The following is a 19,764-nucleotide window of genomic DNA, read 5'->3' as shown; positions in this document are numbered from 1 at the left end:
CTTTGGAAGACATTGTTCTCCTATCTCTTTTTTATTTCTTCATCTGTCTTTTAAAGTGGAGGAAGAGGGTTTAGCTCGCATTTTGTATTCAAACTGTAGAATAGCTTTGGTGCCATAACCAATGCTACAGAGACTGAAAGATCCCTGAAGAATCTGAGTTCTGTGAGTGATGGGGATGCTGCCCGAGACCAGTCCCAAATGGGTGCTTTCTCCTCTGGGCACTCACAAATGAGAACAGACTTCATGCACGAATATGAGCCATGAGTATCTCTGTTCATAGAGTTGCTTTGTTTTTCTGGTCTTCAGAAGGAAGCAAGGTCATTCCATCGTTCACATCTCTCAGAACTGACTGCCCGGTTGTTAAGATACACCTGCCGCTAGCATAAACCCCGGTGGAGAAGGGTTCGTGGGGAGAAGCGGAAAAGTGCCAGCCCAGAGGCTGGGGCACGGTGCTTGAAGCAGAGAGAGATGGAGAGGAGGTGCTGATGGAAGGGATGGCCGGGGAGGGTAGGGAGGGCAGGCAGCCAGGACAGGGCTGAGCGCGGGCGGGGAGCAGCGGGGGCCGCAGGCGGCGCAGGGGCCGCTCGGTGCAGTGGGGCACGGGGACCGGGACAGCCGGGGCGAGGACAGGGACAGCCGGGCGGGGGCCGGGGCGGGCCGGGGCCGGCACATTCCGGGCAGGCGCAGTGAGCGCACAGCGCTCCGGGCCCATGGAGGCGGCGGGGCCGCAGCCCGCACCGGGCCCCGCGGCGGGGCCGCAGCCGGGCGCCGAGGAGATCGACATGTCCCTGGGTAGGTGCGGGGCGCTGCCGGGCCCTCCGTGCGGGCGGGGAGCCGGGGTGGCTGTGTGCGGATGGCTCGGGCCGGGCGCGGGCCGCAGGTGGCCCCGCCGTGCGGGTGTCCCTGTCCCGGTGGCGGCTCGGGCGGAGGGGCCGTGTGCGGGCTCGGGCTCGGCGCTGGGCTGGGCTGGGCTGGGCTGGGCTGGGCTGCCGGCAGCCCGGGGCTCACGGGACAGCGGTCCGGGGGGCTCGGACAGAGCAGCCCCGCTGACAGGGAAGGGGGCCATGGCCTCGCCGTGCTATTTATAGCAGCTTGCTGCGATGCTCGCCATTCCTCTGGCACGGGGAATGTGGACTGAGCATAAACAACGGACAGCCGCCCTGCCATGAACTCCCCAGGCCTGGATTCTGACGCATGGACGAGAGATCTTGGTGGATTATCGTGTTGGTATCTCTGCTGTGAAAGGAAAGTCCAGCACCACCTTTTGTTACTGGGTCAGCTTCCTAACTGAAACCCTGTGTCATTTCTTCCCAGCGAAGAGTCATTTGTTAGGAACGATGAACATTTTCCACTGCAAACTCAAACTGATCCCTTGGCTTATGCACCCTTATTTTAATGTCTCTATGAGGAGCTATAGCAACAGCGGATCCCTCATTTTCGATTTATTCTTCTCGCATAGTATTGCACACCCTTTTTCTCTTTGCTGATGTGTGATGCTCCCTTTGCTTTTGCTCTCCCTTAGTGCTTCTCTGAGTCACACCTCCTGTGATCCAACTCCATATTCCATCCTGAATACACCTTACCCAGGGTAGAAGAGAGATTTGGAAAACAAGAGGCCCCTGGTGAAGAACTTTTTTCATCAGGTGGTTTTCCTATGCTTTCAGATACATTTGTGCCTTACATGAGCTAGCAGTCACAAAAAACTGCAGGAGCTGCTTTAAAGCTGCCCTGATAGATCTAATTCTGCCTCGAGGGCATAGATGTACCTATGACCTCTCAGGATATGACCATAGAAATGACCTCTCAGGATCCCCCTGCAGCCTTGTGTAGCAGTCCATTACACCACTCTGTTAACCCCATCATGTTTTTGGGCACAAAATGCAGCGTAACAACTCATACCCAAACAGAAAAGACACCGAAAGGTGACAGATCTGGCACCTGAGCATTCAGCCCCTGTCATTTCCTCATGCTGTGGACAGCCCACCCTTGGATGAGTGTGGTCACCTCCCTGCAGAGAGTGCAGGGATGCTTTCAAAACACTTTAAAGCATCCCGTGCTCCAAATCACACGTGCCCCAAAGGCACATTTAGCTGAGACCATTAGCAAATTCATCCCAAGAACGTGGCCCAGCATCTCCCAGCCTATTCTTTTCCTGGCAGACTTGAAAGAGAAATCACAAAAGCAGCCTGTTCTTAGATGTGCTCTTTTCTTTTCCTTGGGCTTTGTATTCATTTGGACATAGGAGTTTCTTGATAGGAGATGACAAGGGAGCAGTGCTGGAGGTCTGATAATTCATGCTAAGCACCTACTGAAAGCTGATGGTACTTCTGTCCTTTGACTCCAGTGATACATTAAGCAGCTGGAGTAGCCACTGCCTGGGAAAGGGCCTGTTTTGGACACTTCATTTCTTGCTAATTGGTTCAAGTTAAAACATTCTGCCTGCAGCTTCACAGATGTGCCTTTATTATTTGCAAAGCATTTTCTGGAAGATTTGAGGTTAAAAGAAGAAAATGTTGGAAAATATGAATTATTGAAGAGACATCCCTTTGCCATTCCTCTTCATCAGAAGAGCTTGATTTAAGAAGATCCCGTTGATTGCAGACCAGCTGATTGAGAATGGAGGAGCCTGAGGTGTTTCTTGATAGAGCTCTGCACCTGGCACTACTTTGTGCATGATCCAAGTAGCTCAACAGCTGTCACATTCTATCCCCTTTGGCCACCTTTCCTACAGCAATTCAAGTCAGACCTTCTCTGAACAGTTCTCTGCCCAGGATGGAGCTCCTGGTGCCCCTGCAAAAACCTCTTCCCTTACGTTTGTGGGAAGCCTGCAGGATCAGATCACTCGGTGGATGGGGTCTGAAATCTCTGTCCTGCCCGTGCTGGGGACGTGCTGGATGGTGGCATATTTGTAAATCATTTGCTGCACTCTAATCTCCAGCCTGCAGGAGCCCAGTAAATTGATCCTATACTTTCTAAGCTAAGCTTAATCTTTCATTGTCTGCCTAGCGGAGCTCACAGAGCAGCGAGCTCCATGTTTACCACTGACAATTCCGAGCACCCAAAGAGGGAATGGCTGTTGGTGGAAAGTGCAGTTTCTATGGATTTCTCCTCATTTCATTCCAGATGACATCATAAAACGGCACAGGAAAGAGCAGCCAGATGCCAGCGCCGTGGGCGACAGCAGAAGGCAGCAGGTCAAGAACAGGAGCTCAGCCTCCGGCTATGGGCGGCCCCGATACCGAGCCTGGAAGCAGAGGAATTTGCAAGGTAGATGGGCACTTGAGGCAGCAGAGGCTGGCCAGGCTGGGAAAGGCATTTTTAGCAAAATCCAGCTCTTAAATCCTTCTCCTATCCAGTTTCTATGTGCGTATATGATGCGCTCAGGCCCTGATTAGCTTTTCTCCCCATAACAATGGAATATCAGGGCCCTTTCAGAGCATAATTCATCCATTTCTCTCCCTTCCACTCTCATGAATTACTAGTTTAAAGTGACTTAATATCTATTCTCTATTCCCCTTGGCTTTGCATATTTTAATTATGCCTCTTCCTAATCCTCATTTTCCCAGAGCAGACTTAAATTATCCAAATTACCCCTCAGTAACTGTATTTGATAGCTCCGTTATTGAAGTTAAATTGTCACTTTTGCCAAGCATGCTATTTTTAGGGTGAGGTTTTTTTTTTATAATACTGAGTGATCACACCTTTGTTTTGTTCCACTGGCTGTTACCTACAAACCAAAGTTATCTGCTGCATGAAATGACATCTCTATGAACTTTTTTTTTTTAATTACTGCTAAGTCACTCCCTTGAGATTTTAGTGATATTTTTCAGAAATATCTTTTCAGTCTTATATTGGAATGCCAATCGTACATCAGGACAGTGGGATCACTGGGGGCAATCCTGCTTGTCTCTGATCTGCCTCCCACCTTTGTGTTCTTGGTGACCACCACACAGTGCCTTACTGAGGATTGTTCTAGTTCAAATCATAAAGGTGATAAATGCCCTTAGCAAATTGATTTTTCTATCAGAACCCACAGGCTTTGATATTCTCCTGCACTCAAGCAATTACTGCACCCAGAGGCAAATCCAATAAAACATTTTTCCCTATTTCTGAGATGGGAGAGCTTTTCTGTTAATTTATATAATTATTTCTGCTAGTTTTAGTATTTCATAGGTTTTCAGGGAGTCTGAATTCAGCCCTGCCAAGTGCAGAGACCTGCCATGCTGTGTGGTGCTGATTGTCAGTAGCAATTTAGGGAAGCTCAGCATGAGTGGGAATTTAGCCCATCATTCATCAGGGGCTCAGTTCACTTTGGTCCCTGCTGAAATGCAGTCCCTTCTGGGCTGAGATGTGATAACCCTTATCAAAATCATGATCTGAGGAGCCCAGCACTGTAATGACAGAGGAGGGGGAAGGGTATTATGCTGATTAAACCAGCAAGCAAAGTGCTGTTAATCCCTCTTGGAATATGGCTTAAACCTTCTCCCTAGTGGGGGAAAGATGATTTTTAATGACGAGAAATTTGAATTTCAAATCTCCTTGGAAAAAAGAGTCTGTCAGAAATGGGAACTTGTGCCCAGACTGGACTGGCTGAGCAGAGGTGCCTTTTGGCTATCCCAGGTGTGCTCAGAGCCTGGCTCTGATGTGTGTGTGTGGCGGGGGGGGTTCCTCCCCAGCTGCTGATGCTGTGGGGTTTTATTGAAATGTTCTTACATTATTAAATATCTGCCAGACCTTTTGCAGACATGAAGCCTCCCATGTGTCACACTTCAGGACACAGATGACAGAGCGATGCCTTGGTCCCCAGCTGGTGTGGTGGGGTCCCCCTTGGAGGCTGATGGCTCTGTCATGTGTTATTCGTGTTGGGTGAGCTGTGCCTGAGTGCACTGCTGAGCACAGGCTCTCTTATAGGAACAGACTGACAGGGACACGATTTTCTAGTCAGGGCTGCCTTCTGCAGCAGTCCCTGCCATTGCCCTGATGAGTATCCAGGAAAGGCAGCTGAGCTCAGCCTCTTGTCCTCTCCAGGGTGTAGGAGATCTGTGCAGCAAGGCTGGGTGTGCAGGAGGAGAGCAGCCCAGCCAACAGGCAAGAGATAGGGGCAGGCCTGGGGTGGAGGCTGAAGAGAAACAAGGCAGGGCAAAAACAGCCTGGGGGAATAGAAGGAGGAGAAAAAAATCAAAGGGACATTGACTGCAGAAAGTCCACATCTGGTCAAAAAACAGTTTGCCAAAATTGGATGTTTGTCACGAGAGGAACATTTACACACCTGCACCCCTGCAGTGAGAGGGCATTGTCTGCAAAGGAAATAACAACTGGCCCCAGAGCTTGTGAACTGTGTTGTGTTTTTGTGCATGTTCCCAACCAGCACCTCTGGCCATGGGGCCCAAAGCACCCCACCATGGTGTTTGGGGTCTGCTTTCCAAGGGCCTGTCCTGGTGCCCTTCTGTTTTAGAGCCAGAGCAGCTCAAATCATCTTCAAGCATGTTCCAGTGCAAACAGCTCAGGCTGGTGCTGGCTGGTGTGACACCCTGAGGCTGCAGCCTTCATTCATTGTGGCAGTGGTGGCCCCTCACAGCCATGCCACTGCTGCCTCAGAACACTTCGTTTGCAGTTGCTCCAAGGCAGTATAAATTGCTGTCACGTAGCAGTTGGTGTAAGATCAATATATGCACCTCACTGCTCTGTGGTTTGTGTCAGTGAGATCCAGGGTTTGAGTGCGCTCGCACTGCCCTCTGCCATGCACAGCTTTGTGCCTGATTTATTCACCCCAAGGTGTGGGCACACCTCACTGGTACAGCAGCTGTTGGGGGGAATGGGCTGAAAACAGAGGGGCTTCAGTGACCTTGCAGCTGGGGATAGCAAAGTGTGAAGCAGCAGTGAAGGAAAACACATCTGCTGTTTACCCTTGTGTGCACTGAGAAGTAGAACATCTGGTTATAGATAATGGAGGTGTTTGGAAGACTTGGGACACCCTTCTGGACATACTTGAGCTCTCTGCCTTGGTACAGAGATCAGAGCACAGCGTGGTGGTGACCCTGTGCAGGCAAACCCTTGATAAACTGGTGTGAAGGGCAGCCTGGTGATTGTCCAGCACTGGGCCAAGCTGAATGGTGCTGCTGACTGTGCCCAAGTGGCTCTGCTTAGGTGCTGCTTCACAGATTTGCTGGTTTGTGAGGTAACAGAAATAAATTCCATCCTGGCATTCCAGCTGAGGCTTTGTGATTGTTATTGTTGTGCCTGTGGCAGCTCACACAGTGACTCAGAGACTTGCTGTCTCATTATGACTACAGAATTTTATTATGTGGAGTAATTAGGTTTGGAAGCACTGTGCCTCAGTCTGACAGGGCTTTCCTGTCGCTCAACACTTCAGCACTCTTCAAAATCATCAGCAGGCCCAGGGGAGAAGGTTAAATGCAGGACCTCCAGCGGGTGTGTGTGTATCATGGAAGAGCAGCAGGACACTTCCACTACAATAGGAGAAACTATGGTGTGTCAAGCTAAAAGAAAACAAATATATATGTATATGTATATATATATATACACACAAAAATAAAAATTATACTATGATGTGGGCCCTCAGAGCTGCTCTGGGGTTGGCTTTGGGATACTTAAGTCATATGTACATCTGTATCTAAATGCTTTTTCTGTCTCATAGTTAATTCATAGCAGTGTGAGCTCTGACAACAGATTGACAGGTCTCCTGATGTGGGTGTTCCTGTCTTTATGAGGAATCAGAATTGTGAAAGGCTTTTCTCTTCTGTATTCTGTCACATCAAATAATGTGTATGGCAGTCCTATATACAAAAAGAGTGCTAGAGAGACATTGAAAAAATTAATTATTTAATATGAATCATGTGTGTGACTTTTGCACCACTATTTCTGTAGTATCACATTAAGTTACCCTTGTAATCTATTTACAAAACTGTAGTCATAAACTGAATTTTGAAGGATGCTAAAGTAAGAGGGCTTTGTTTTTAGGACCTCAGCGTTTCAGAAGAGGCTTTGGACAGCAGCAGTTCAATCGGAGGCAGTTCAGGAATGCTCTGCCTGGTGGCAAGAGAAGAGCAGCTGCTGCATTCCAAGGAGTGAGCCCTTTGAACCGCCAGGACTTGGCTCAGGAGGTAGGGAAATAAGGAAGGTCTGGCTTTTCCTTAATGTCGTGTAGAAATCTGCTCAATTTTATGATCCTGAATCACCCCAAAGAACAATCTACATAAAAAACACCTTCTTTTAATGCCTGTGCACAGCATTTGTATGCATAGGTGAGTACAGACATACATGAATATGGAATAGCAATTTTATAGTTAGTTTTATAAAGCTTCTGACTTAGCATAATTTTACTGATCAGTTCCCATGGGTTTTGCTAAAAAAGATTTTTTAAAATTGGTATGAAAAGGTTTAAAAATATTTCCATAAAAATTAATTCCATGGCATCTCATCTTACTATTATCATTTAGAGGAGGTGTGTTAAGGTTCTTTGTTATTTGTTCTCCACTCAGAGCATTTTCCAAGTTCCTGTGAAGTCAAAGGACAGACTTGGTGACTTGCCAGGTGACTCTGGTTCAGAGATATACTTTCCACCAGAGACACTGATTCCCAGTGCTGTGACAGATAGTGTGAGAAGCAGCTAGGTTTTCCTGCACTGATGAAAATCCACTCAGTTAGGAGGTCATAGATGTTCAGTGAGCTTTTTAAAAAAATGCAAGTGCTGAACAGGATGGCACATTTAGTGAATATGTTGTAGGGGTATAAATAAGAAAGCCCTAAACTGAGCATGCATGTGCAAGGAGTGAGGTTATTCCTGAAAAGAAAGACCAGGATGACTCAGATATTGAGTGTTGCTGGTATTTACAGAGAGTAATAAGCAGTTGCTAGGAGGCACAATTCTACAGTAGCTTCCACTTTGCAGGAATAAACCAAGGGGGAAGAATATGGAAATAGACCTCAGTTAGTTGGTACTAACACGATGGGAGCTGTCCCACAGAAGTCACCAGGCTGGAGCCTGGGGCAGTGTGTGTTGGAACTGCAGGACAGACCCTGCTGAGGCTCTTCTGGTGTGTTCCATGCATCAGGGCATGGTCCAGGCAATGCACCTGTCCAGACAAGAAAGAGCTGATGACCAAAAGGAAACCTGAGCAGGGCTGTAATGCACAGCTTCTGTGAGATTCACTCTGCATGGACTGATCTTTGTTTTCTTCTTTGGTTTCTGCAGCATTAGAATGAAACATTCTCCCTGGCACCTGCAGTTCCATGTGCAGGAAGCAAGGCACCCCCCTGACTGATTGTTATCAGCAGAGAGCAGCCCCTTGTGTGCTGCCCCTGCCCTCATCCCTGTTCTTGTACCAAGAGTGTGCTGCAGGTGACAACTGCTGAGGTCTCCCTGCTCTTTCAGGGCATCAAGAAGAGCAATGCTTTTGCCAAAAGCAGTGGTGGGCAGCAGGAGGAACAGCCACAGCCATCTGCAAGCCCCAAGAGATTCAGAACAGATGCTGCCAGCATCCGTGCCCCAGGGAGAAGGTAAAATCTTTGGTAACTTCGGGTTATTTTGGTTTTCAGTGGCTTTTACCTGTGCAACTCATGGGATTTTTTTTTTCACAAATAATGGGATTTTTTTTACCTGTGCAACTGGTGGGATTTCTCTCTCTGTATGTGCCAGCTGGGTGTGGCTACAGCCATGTGCATGTGCAGCACCAGAAAAATACCCCTGGGTATGTTAGGAAGGCACCTGGAAAGAAAACAACCTTGTGCTCATAGTTAATAATGCCTATATTAATCTCTGATTTTATTTCAGGAAGCACAGAAAATGTGACCTTTGTATTTTTAATAAACTTGGTCGCTTTGGGAAACTTTTGAAGGGGGAAATAGCATTTATTTTCATACAGGCAGGAAATACAGATTCCAGCCATAAGGGATGGGCAGACAGGGAGTGTGTCCCAGTGAGGGGCTGCAGAAGCAGCAGACTGTGCCCCAGGAGCTGTGAGGAAGGCAGTGTGCCAGGTGCTGGGCACCGTCTCATCGAGATCATTATGTTCTCTGAGCTCAAAAGGAAGCTCCTTGCACTCCTTCATCTGCTCTGAGCAGAACAGGGACTGAATAACATTGAGAGGTCCTTTCTGACCTGATTTTTTTCTATGATTTTCCTCCCATATTTTTTGCTTTTAATGAGCACAGTTCAGAACACACAAACTGTTGCCTCATTTGAGCAGAAAATCAAGTTCCTCTGAAATCATTTGCTGGCAGAAAAACCTGTTGGGCTGAACTTGGTAACAAACAGCCTCATTTGCTTCTTACACTGTTTTTTTAGACCAGCTTGGGTTAGGTATTTTGGCATTAAATGTTAGAGGTACCTGGTATGATCCTCACCTCTTGTCTCTCCTTTAGCAGGCCTTTCCTGCTGAACAGGGGACCAGCGTTCCAGCAGAAGCGGATGCAGCAGTGGTTCTCCAAAGCTCGCTTCCAGAGATGGGTCAGTGCTTGAGACATTTCCTCTGCAGCCTGCTGGGAGTGACAAACCTCCACGTTTTACCAGCCCAGCTGTTGCTGTGCTTCCTAAAGTAACAGGGGGAGAGAGGGGGAAGACCTGAACGCTGCATGTATTGGTAGGAAAGTATTTGCAGGCAGTTTTTAATGCAGCTTGGTATTCTGGCAGCTGGGAAGTAAATCCTGGGAGGATGATAAAAATAAACCTTGCAGTTTATAGAGCAGCACAAGCAGGGCAAGGTAAAGGCACCCCATACAACACACTGTGCCAGTGGGAAACCCCAAATTAGCACGTTTCTTGACAACTCGCAAGGAAGGAGCTCTTCAGATACACCAAACAAAATCCTGGAAAAGGAGTCACTGTTTCTGAGAGCTAATTCTTTTAAGTAATTGTTTTTAAATATATTTTGCAGCAGATGGATTCTCAAGGAGAAGGGAAACCGCCAAGGATGAGAAGGTAATTGGTGAACAAAGGCACAATGCAAATAGACAGTGCTCTTTCAGGCTTGAAGCTGGATAAATCTCCCTGTCTCGGCAGGTGGCAAGTGAAACCCAGCCCGGGAGCAATTCTGACGGTTTCTGTGCTTAATCCCCAGGCAGGCCAGCCCAGCCTGTAAGTAAATGAGGTGATTTGTTAGGGTGGGAGCCCTACAAAAGCCATTGCAAATCCCTTTAGCATTATTGCAGCTTCACTTCTGTAATGAGTGTGTAGTGAATGGTTCAGACCCAAAATGGCTAGCAAATGATGTCTGGTTCCTTTCCCAGCATATCAGAAGGAGATAGAAATCTCCTCTATTTACCTGTAATTACATGGTAATCTGTAATTACCATGCCCTCATATGTTATGCAGAGTGAGGAGAAATGGAAGCACCATTGTGGGAAGAGGTGGCAGGCTGGTTGTGCTGGTTGTGGGCTGTTGGGAGAAACCGTGTGCCCCAAAGGGACACCTTGTGCTCGCTGTGTAAGAGGAGCTCAGGGGCTGGAAAGGGGCAGCTGCAGGACCTGGCATTCAGCTGGGGGCAGAGAGGAGGGTGGGAGAGGGCACTGTGCATGCCCTGGGTACAGAGAGCACCCCTCAATAGCCTGGATGTGACAGTCCCCAGTGCTGAACTCTGCCTGCACGGCTGTTCTCCTGGCTCTGCCATGGGACGGGCGGAGTGTGTGGCTGTGTCTTTACTCCGTGCTGGTTTGAGAGGATGGGAAGTGCTGCCTTAGGATCCTTGACAGTGACAGCAGCTCTGTGCTTTCCCCAGGCCTGGATCCAAGCCGCCATTCCTGCGAAGCCAGAGAGCCCCAGCACGGGTGGCCAAGCCCCAGCCCAGGGGGGTGCTGCTGAGGTTCAACTTCCGCGCCATGGCCAACCAGGTAGAGGATTGTCGACGGCACAGGAGGCACCTGGCTCCCTGCAGCAGCCCTGCCACTGAGCTCTTAACGTCACACTCAGGTTTCTGGGGCTGCCAGCTGGGTTTGTCTAACACAGCCTGGGAGGAAAGTCCCGTAGCTGTGTTGGCCAGGTTGCTCACAAAACTGAAGGCACTTGAAAAGACTGTTCAGCAACTACAGACTCAGCCCAGTTATCCCCACTCTGATGGCCTGTCTTGGCCTGTCCGTGTGCTTGCTTGGAGCAGGGAGGTCCTGCTGATGAGTAGTCCTGGCCAGAGGGGACTGTTTCACTGTCAGTGCTTCCCATTCCTCAGAGACATGTGGCACTTCTGGGCTTTGCTCGCTCTTTGCTTTGGTGCCCTTCTTGGTGTCACATTTTACACTGAAGTATGGTCCAAGAGCCCTGGGGCAGCAGAGAAATCCTGCTCCACCTTCTTCATTGCCGGCGTTTCTTGTCTGGACGGTTTGGTTTTACCTGATGCCTTGTGCTCAAATGCCATCTGCTTGCTCCTGTTCTTGCCGAGGATGCCCTGTGTCCTGGGGCTGGGAGCTGCTTGGAGGTTTTCCAGCTGCACACAGTCTGTCGAGCTCCCTGTCTCTGTGTGCTGAGTGGTTTAATTGACTAACCAGCTGTGAATCACCAGCCTGACTGATGGGCTCTAATCAATACCCTGCTACAAGTTTGGCTGTGCTTTGCCACAGGACAGGGGACTGACTCGTTCTCGCTTTCCCCTGCAGACCAGCCTGACTCTGGATGAGAGGTTCTCTGGTCTGAGGAATAAGAGGCGCTTTACAGCGGCCAGGAGCGCCCGGCGGACGGTCACCATGCCTTAGGACATGTGCTCGGCACAGGGACTGCCTGGGACACTCCAGGCTCCCTGACAAGGCCTCAATAAAAGTCCTTAGATTCCCTTTGAGATAGCTGATTTGGCAATGTGCTGTCTCCTTCCTTCCACACAGAGTGAATGAGTGATTGAGGGCAGGGATCAGGCAGGATGAGCGTTTGGGCCAGAGTACAGGGCAGGTGGGACATGGGCAGGGAGGGGGATGAGCGGAGATGGATTTGCTGGCAGAGCTCTGCTGGGAAGCTGTAGGGCTGGCACCAGCCCTGTGCCCCTGCCAGGGCACCCTGTGCTGACCAGGGTGATGGCTGATAGTGGGAGGGTGTACCACAGAGCCTTCCCTACATTGTCTGGGGGTGAGAGGGTTTGAGCATCATGTGCCTACCCACATGGAGACAGAGCAAAGTGGGGATGCTGCAGCTGCCCACAATCACCAGCATCCACCCAGCTGCACAGCTTGTGCTTGCAGGCATCCCTGCCCAGAGGTTTGCAGTGTAAGACCCCTCCACCCTGAAAACCTGTTTGCCCTGCCAGTCAGGCCTGAGCACCTTGCATTTCTCTGTGGATTGCTGTGCTGTTCTGACTGCTGCTGCAGGGACGGGGTGAGACGTGCCATGCCGTGCTGCTGGAGTCACTGTCCTCAGCACGGAGCAAGACAGGCTGCCCCAGCCCAGATCACATTTTCTTTCCAGTGCTGAGTACTTCTGCATTAGGGTTTTTGTAGTTGCAGCTCCACCCATACTCAAAGCAGCAGCATAATCAAAGCAGCAGCAGCAGCACTCTCATAAACATTGGGTGAGATGTTAATGAGCTGGGTTTAGACATTTGTTAATGAAGCCCTGCATCAACCCTGAGTAACTGCTCCATTCTCCATCCACTGTGGAATCCAGCACTGAACATGCTGGACACAGCCTGTTACTGGGCTCTGAGCTATACTTATAACAGGAAATATTTGATAGACTGCTTTACGTTTTACACTGAGCATCTTTAAGAGACTGGACTTGGCATTGGTTTTATAGGAATGTGTGAAATGTTGTTGATGAAGCAGTGATGTATGAGTCCAGTGCACTGAATAAAAATCTTAACTTGTCAAATGTCACCTCTGGTTATTTCCTTTCCTTCAACAGCAAGTTCAGCTTCTGTGTGACACTGGGTGGGCTGGTGCTTTGGGGGAAACTGGGCCCCATTGGTGCCCACCTGCACGCAGTTTACTGCTGTAAAAGCTGGCTCCAAAGCAGTGTGAGGTTTGCAATAGGTATTTTATCAAATCTTTGCTGTGATCTCTTATGCCTTGAATGTTACTGGCAAAATTATCAGAGCAGTCCTGGCTGCTCAAAATTGTATGTTCAAGGTTAAACAAATGCACCCCAACAGCCAGGTTAATGAACTCTGGAGGAGACATCACCCCTTCCTTCAAATAATCTGTATGGCATGGAAGTTAAAAAGTTGAACAAGAAACACAGTCACAAATGGCAGTATTCCTGATTCCTGTTGCCTCTTGGCTATAAATATGGACAGAAGATGGCAGATTCACTAGGAAAACCTGAGCACTTCTTCAGTCAGGTTGGAAAGGGATGGAGCCATTCAGTCCTGAAAGAACTGAAAGCTGAGTGGGAAACATTGTTTTGCTGTTCAGATTGCACCCTGATTCTATTCTCCAAAGAAATGGTTTTTAGCAATCTATACCTTATAATCTTTTAACCACTCTTTAAATTTATATTGAGGGCTTAGGTGATAAAAACTGCTTTTTTTTCCTAGCTTGATTCCCTTGCAGTACTGGGTGATTTTTTTATGTAGCAGGAGATAAAACAGGCTTTGCACTGAATTCACAAGCAGCCAAAGTGCATAAGCATCACACAAAAAACATACCAGGAGAGGGCACAGTGTGAGCTCAGCCCAACAGGCATAAAATACCCCATTCTGCCACAGTGCTAAACCCACAGAATGATTGTCTCTAACAGAATTATCCCTGCTGTTGTGCACAGGGTGAGTTGCTGCACAGGGGATATTTGTGTGACACAGTTCAGCTGCTTCCTGAGCCCTCGCTGGGGCACACGTGGCCCTGCTCACCCAGTGTCTGACATTTCAGTTCCTGTGCACTGTCCTGTGCTGGACAGGTGGCCCAGCAGTTCCCCACCTGGGGGGTGGCAGCAGCTGCCCTTGGCTGAGCTCCCAGCCAGGATGGCTGCACACAGGCCAGGGCCACTCTCTGACCAGGGCAGCTCTGTGACCTCGAAACCTTCTGCTCTCTCAGGCCAGGAAACACCACCTCCAGAGTAACATCTCCCGTGGTGACTGAGAAGTTTAAACATGAAGAAGCAACCGCACAGGGTTAGAAGAGAGTCCCCATAGTGCATCCCAAGGCAGGGAGGACACCAGCATAGGTGTGTGGCCCTGCTTGGTCACAGCACTGAACCCGCAGTGCCATTGACCTGTGTCTTTAGCCACTTGTATCATTGCATTTCAGAGCACTTGGTGGAGGATTCTTCCAGTATTGCTTTTTGCTTTCTATTTATCTGTAATTCCAAAGGGCCCATACACTTCTTCACTGTCACCAGCTGCAGAGCCACTGTGCCTCCTGCTCCATGTCTGCAGACAAAATCATCCCACACACTTGGCCCAACACCAGTCTGGGTTTATTCACCCTCCACCCCCTCTGGCTGGAACCTCAACCAAGGGCAGCAGTCAGCAGTGTTTATACAGGTTGGCCTGATTTTCTTGTTCAGAATCCAGGGAATGATCATTTTTTTCAGGGCAGGAGCAGAAGCTGTGGCTCAGCCAGACTGATTGGCAGGTATTCATGTGAAAGCTTGAATGCCAGAGCCCCCAAGAGTACCCAGAGCTAAGGGCAGAGGAGGCAGAGAGCCACACTGTTTGCAGGTGACAGTGGGACCCCTTCCCCCCACAGCTGCATTTTGCACCCAGAGCTCTTTGCTGGAAGGGCAATCTGTGCGCCAGGACAGGGAGATCCCCAAACCCACAGAGCTCTGCACTGAACCCTGCGCTGTTCAGGACCTGCTCACTGATCTCAGTGAGCTCAGTGGTTCTGCTGAATGTCACCCAGACATCAGCCACATCGGATTTCAGCTCTGGCCCTCAGTGATCAATAATGGCTCAGCTGTCTGTCAGTGACGTTGCTGGCTGAAGGCCAGTCTCTTCCATACCCCCTGGAGAGGGAATTTCCCTTAGATCCCCCAATTAGGCATGACGTATGCATGCAAAAATAAACAAAAAACCAACCCAAACCTTCTTGAGGTTCAAGGCTTAAAAGCAGATTCTGTTCATCAAACATTTGACAATTGCATTAAAATGTGGGTCTATGAAGCTTTCTTTAGCATTTCCTAATCACAGATCCAGAGCCATTTTTGGAAGAGAAATATGCAGCACCGGGCTCCCGGGCTCGCCCCGCTCCCGGGATGCCTCCGTTGCCAGGAGGATCCCGATGCCGACCCCGATCCCGCTCTAATCCCGATCCCGATGCCGACCCCGATTCAGGTCCCGCTCCCGCTCCCGCTCCCGCTCCCTCAGCCCCGGCAGCGCCCCCTAGCGGCACACGAGCCCTCGGGCATACAGCCGCCCGCCCCCTCACGGAGCCCCGCCCCTCGGCGCCGCCGCCGCCGCGGATTGGTTGGCGCGGCCCAGGGGCACCGCGAGGCCCCGCCCCGTCCCGCGGCGCCCCCTGCGGGCCCCGCGGCGCCTGCGCAGCGGCCGCGGCCGTTGTTGTGGAGGGGCCGGTCAAGATGGCGGCCGGGCAGGGGGGCGGCGGCGGCAACAACGGCAGCGGCAGCGGGAGCGGGACGGCGGCCGGGAGCGGAGCGGCGGGGCTCGGCATCCCCGCGCACCTGACTCTCTCCTTCTCGTCCGGGCCGCACTCGGGCGCGGCAGCTCTGCCGCAGTCGCACACGGTGCGCAGCCTGGAGCGGGCCCTGGAGGAGGCGGGCAGCTCGGGCATCCTGTGCCTGAGCGGGAGGAAGCTGCGCGACTTCCCCGGCAGCGGCTGCGACCTGAGCGACACCACGCAAGCAGGTGAGGGGGCTCCGGCAGCGCCGGGCCGGGGCTGCGGGCGTCCAGCGGGCCCGGCGCGGGAGGGCGAGGGGCGCGGAGCCGCTGTGGCGGCCGCTGGGGCCGGGCGGTGGCGGGTGCGGGGCCCGGGTGCGGGGATGCAGCGGGGGGATCCCCGCGGTGGCGGGGCAGGGCTGGGGGCGCAGCCGAGGGGGTGACACGGGAGCGGCCGCTGTGGGTGAGGAGCGGCGATCCCGCTGGCTGAGGGCAGCGAATGGGGAGGCTCCGCGTTTGGGGGCTCTCATGCAGGCACCGGGGTTTCAGTGAAAGGACTCCTGGAGGGACCTTGTGAAAGCAGAACGCTCTCTCGAGGCTGCCTTGTTGCGTGGGATTTTCCAGCACTGACAGTTTATTTTCCTGATACCCTCTGGTTAATTTTCCCTCTCGCATTGCAGGGCACCTCAGGCGTGGCTACCGAGAAGCTCCTCCTTTGGTGAGTGGAAAGGAACCGTTGGAGTGGAAAGGAACCTTTGGTGTGTTGCAGCCGAGTGCCAGCCTGATGGGCTGACTGAAAGTTCCTGTCAGTGTCTTTGCAGCAGCAGAAGCTAAGGGATCCCTGGCTGTTTTCTCCTTTTTTGTTGAAGAGCTTTTGAACGGCTGCAGGAATGATTTTGCAGCCAGAAGATTGCATGCTGCTTTTAGCCATGGTGGAGTATCTAATTCACAAGCATAAGTGGCAATGTCTACTTTAGCCCACTGTTGGTTTGAACACCCCAGAATGCTATTTCTCCGTAGTGCAGCTGAGGATAAATAAGGCCATAAATGTGATACAACTGCCTGTCCCTCACACTACTGTCTGTCCACAAAGCACAGAAGCTGCATCAGGGGCTCCTCTAGCTCTGTCTCCAAAGAGGAGGCTAAAGAGCAGCAAGACAAGAAGGCTGGGGAGAAGGAACAAAGTGAATTTCCCTCTGTTCTTGGAGACAATGGTGAACTTTCCACGGTTCTTGAAGATAGTGGTGAATTTCCCACCATTCTGGAAGATGACAGCAAAGCTCCAGCAGTGTGAATCGAGGACAGGGAATGTCTTGTGGTGTGGGATGAGGAGTGGGAACAGCCTCATCACAGGAAGAAGGAGAACAAAGATCTCACAGTGTGGGAAGAGGAGGGCAGACAGACAGTGGCCTGGGAAGAGCACAGCAGACATCACGCCATGGGGGAAGGAGAGGGACAGCATCTCCCTGTGTGGGAAGAGCACCATGAACATCCCACTGCTTGGGAAGAGGATGATGAGGCACCACCTTTTTGGGAAGAGGACAGTGAACCTCCCTCTGTTGAGGCATCATGGGCTGAGCATTCTGACAGCAGCACAGCTTCACAGCCAGAGGGGAGACAGAGAGGTGCCTCATGCAGCTGAGCACGTCTGCTCTCTGTCCTGTCTGCCAGAGCAGGGTGTGTGTGTGTGTCTGTCTGTCTGTCTGTCTGAGCATCAGCTGTGCTCAGTGTTCCTCTGCAGCTGAACGTCACAGAGTCCTTTATTGCTCCTGCCCACCCAGAGCCCCAGAGGGTGGGGCTGCATTTTGGCTCTCCTGCATGGTGGGGTCTCCATCTTGGAGTGACCATCTTTCCTGTTGTTTTTTTCAGGGAACTGTGAGCCTGGGGGAGCCTGCCAAGAAACACAATGAAGCTGAGCCAGTTGGCCAAGGGTAAGTTCAAGTCAGTGACTTCTTGGCAGTGATATCTTTCAGAGCAGCACATGCTGGCGTGGTCTTAATCTCTGAAAATCAATGCATCAGCTAAATGCATGGTGATGGTCTCCACAATGGGTGGCCAAGAAAGTTTGGACCAGATCAATGGTCTCCTGTCCATGGGCAGACTTTGGGAGGGGTTGGGATGTATAAAAACTAACTATAAAACTAACTGCATCAAGGCTGGGCTGCTGCTGCTGGGGCCTGCTGCTGTTCCCTTGCTCTCTCCTCAGCCCTGACTCCAGCCTACCTTCTCCCCTACTCTTTTCCCTTGATGCTAGGAAGATGAGATTCTTGTTTCCAGAAGCAACTATTTTGCCCATTTTTCAACTGCCTTTCCTGTTTCTGAAGGCACTTTTAGCAAGGTTTTCCTGACAGTTGACCACTTTTGTGCTAAGTGGTGCATGGCCTCCTCCCATGGATAACTCTGAGAGTTGAGGAGTTACTGGTGGAATCGCTGAGTTAAGGTGGTGAACCAGCTGGTGTTGTGGTTCCAGACTGATCTTGGGTGTTCCTGAGCACATTTTTCATGTGCTTGCCATGGAAGGCATCTCCTTTTTCAGTCTTCTTCTCCTTTAGACTGTGCAGATTCCAAGGCCAGTGTAGCTACAGGAATGTCTCTCCATTTTACTCTGTGTTCATTTACAAGTGACCTGGAAGCAAAACTCCCCTGTAGTCTTTTCCATAAGGTAATTTAGCTGTGCACATTCTTCTCTATACCATTGTCTTCTTTCAGCTACCTGTTGATGAAGATCTCTGGTTGGTGATGGAGTCCATGGATGGAGGAACTTCACAGGATGTTGTTAGACATATCTGGCTGAAGGAGGGATGGCAGCTGTCAGCTGTGAGGTCAGGGCTCCTGCTTGTGCTGCCCATGGCTTGGACATGATGGTCCTTCAAAAGAGATGGTGAGAACAGGAGTGGTTTCATGCTCAGAGCTTTGTTTCTGTGTTGTTTTTATGCCCTGGAGAAGAGACAGCCTCTTAAATGAACTGCCTGTAAGTATCCCTACACTTCTGCTCTTTCTCTTCTAGTACTCTTTCATATTGTTGTTGTACTCTCTCTTTTGATTTTATTTGCTGTTCTCAACTTTGCCTTGAACCCTTTGTCTGGAGTTTGTCTGCACTGCACTCCTTGCCAGTCAAAGCAAAGTTGCTGGTGGCAACTTTGGTAAGCTGTCCTTTCTTCTGTTGTATATTCAGGTTGTTAATTTTTACCCTCGTGTTTTTTGAATAAAAATTCTGTTAAACCTTAACTCCCTTGAAGTATCCCTTCCTTATCACCCTGCGATTGAGCTGATTGGGGCAATGTGAGAGGAGAGTGAGCTCAGCCATGGCCAGAGCTGAACCCCAGCAGAGCCCAGAGCAGCCTCAGCATCTGCAGAGCCAAGCTGGAAGGGAGGCCCTTGTAGCCTTCTTGACTGTGTCCGTTTCTTGTTTACAAGCTCTGGGTGATGAAAAATGCCCCTGGTGCTGGAGGAGGGCAGAAGGGCCCTGGGGCAGCCCCAACTGTTCCACGCAAGGGAAAAGCGCGGCCAGTGGCCGAGACAACCCATGCCTTTATCCCCTCCCACTTCGGCCAAAAACTTGAATTATAGGGCGAGTCAAAACAGGGCAGGGACGGAGCTCAGGCCGCTGGTCCCTGCAATCCAAAGCGTCCTTTGCGTGGCTCTTTCCTGGGGCCACGGGTGTTCCTGTCGTGCTGGCTCCCAGCAGCCCGGTCCCATCCCGGCACAGGGTGGGTGCTGGAAGCAATGCGATCCTGGGATACGCATCTGGTGGTGTCTGCGAGCCAAGAGAGGCATCGGTCTTTGCTCACCGTCCGTCCCGTCCTTTGCCCTCCCCTCCCTCCGGCCCTGCTCTCGCCGGGGCTCCCCGAGCAAGCGCTGCCGCAGCCGCCGCTCCCCAGTAGGGAACCCGCCCCGTACTGCTCCTGCAGGGCCTCCTTCGCCTTCCCCGCGGGCCAGACGCCTCGGGCAGCGTTCGGCCCAGCTCCAGGGCCCGCAGCGCGTGTCCCCTCTGGAGCCACGGTGAGGCAGGCGGAGCCAGACGTGGGACAGCTCCGGACAGCATCAGCTCCACCGGCGCCCGCCCGGCAGCGCCGCAGGCGGAACGGCCGGAGCCGGGCGGAGGCGGGGAGGGAGCGGCGGGTGGAGGGGGGACCGCGAGAGGGACAGGGACCATGGCAGAGGGACGGGAGGAGGGAAGGCAGAGTAACAGCGGGAGCGGGGCAGGAGAGCCGCCCCTGCCGGAGCGCCGAGACCGTTGGTCCGTTAGTCCGTGTGTCCGTTGTCCCATTTGTCCGTT

General features: G+C 51.3%; 2 protein-coding genes across 7 annotated transcripts; both read left to right on the top strand.

Annotated features, from left to right (window-relative positions):
- The first annotated feature begins 691 nt into the window (after positions 1–691).
- On the top strand, positions 692–12,803 carry LOC115915023 (UAP56-interacting factor-like). Of its 5 annotated transcripts, none has more exons than XM_030967954.1 (9): positions 692–792; positions 3,124–3,267; positions 6,982–7,124; positions 8,396–8,520; positions 9,388–9,469; positions 9,897–9,940; positions 10,022–10,096; positions 10,737–10,848; positions 11,605–12,803. In XM_030967954.1, the coding sequence occupies exons 1-9, from the start codon at positions 711–713 to the stop codon at positions 11,698–11,700; spliced, it is 903 nt and encodes a 300-aa protein (XP_030823814.1). In that variant the 5' UTR covers positions 692–710; the 3' UTR covers positions 11,701–12,803. The 5 variants fall into 5 exon arrangements, with proteins under 5 accessions (XP_030823814.1, XP_030823812.1, XP_030823810.1 ...); XM_030967952.1 differs by having other exon boundaries at positions 9,385–9,469; XM_030967950.1 differs by having other exon boundaries at positions 10,737–12,803.
- Positions 12,804–15,447: 2,644 nt separating this feature from the next.
- On the top strand, positions 15,448–18,676 carry LOC115914836 (leucine-rich repeat and calponin homology domain-containing protein 2-like). 2 transcript variants are annotated; one of them, XR_004061455.1, is made up of 4 exons: positions 15,448–15,734; positions 16,166–17,162; positions 17,355–17,416; positions 18,195–18,244. XR_004061455.1 is itself a non-coding variant. In XM_030967624.1 (4 exons), the coding sequence occupies exons 1-4, from the start codon at positions 15,449–15,451 to the stop codon at positions 18,223–18,225; spliced, it is 417 nt and encodes a 138-aa protein (XP_030823484.1). In that variant the 5' UTR covers position 15,448; the 3' UTR covers positions 18,226–18,676. The 2 variants fall into 2 exon arrangements, 1 of the variants encoding a protein (XP_030823484.1); XM_030967624.1 differs by having other exon boundaries at positions 16,166–16,203; positions 18,195–18,676.
- The last annotated feature ends 1,088 nt before the right edge of the window (positions 18,677–19,764 follow it).

This window comes from Camarhynchus parvulus, chromosome 4A, assembly GCF_901933205.1.
Source record: "Camarhynchus parvulus chromosome 4A, STF_HiC, whole genome shotgun sequence".
Lineage (NCBI taxonomy): Eukaryota > Metazoa > Chordata > Aves > Passeriformes > Thraupidae > Camarhynchus > Camarhynchus parvulus.
This window is presented reverse-complemented; position numbering and strand designations above follow the sequence as displayed.

Bases quoted from the DNA above. Each gene is read 5' to 3' on its own strand.
- LOC115914836 (XM_030967624.1), top strand. From the start codon at position 15,449: ATGGCGGCCGGGCAGGGGGGCGGCGGCGGCAACAACGGCAGCGGCAGC. The intron at 16,204-17,354 runs GTGAGTGGAAAG...TGTTTTTTTCAG, and splicing joins ACCGAGAAGCTCCTCCTTTG to GGAACTGTGAGCCTGGGGGA. The intron at 17,417-18,194 runs GTAAGTTCAAGT...GTCTTCTTTCAG, and splicing joins GCTGAGCCAGTTGGCCAAGG to CTACCTGTTGATGAAGATCT.
- LOC115915023 (XM_030967949.1), top strand. From the start codon at position 711: ATGGAGGCGGCGGGGCCGCAGCCCGCACCGGGCCCCGCGGCGGGGCCG. The intron at 3,268-6,981 runs GTAGATGGGCAC...CTTTGTTTTTAG, and splicing joins GAAGCAGAGGAATTTGCAAG to GACCTCAGCGTTTCAGAAGA. The intron at 9,470-9,896 runs GTCAGTGCTTGA...TATATTTTGCAG, and splicing joins AAGCTCGCTTCCAGAGATGG to CAGATGGATTCTCAAGGAGA.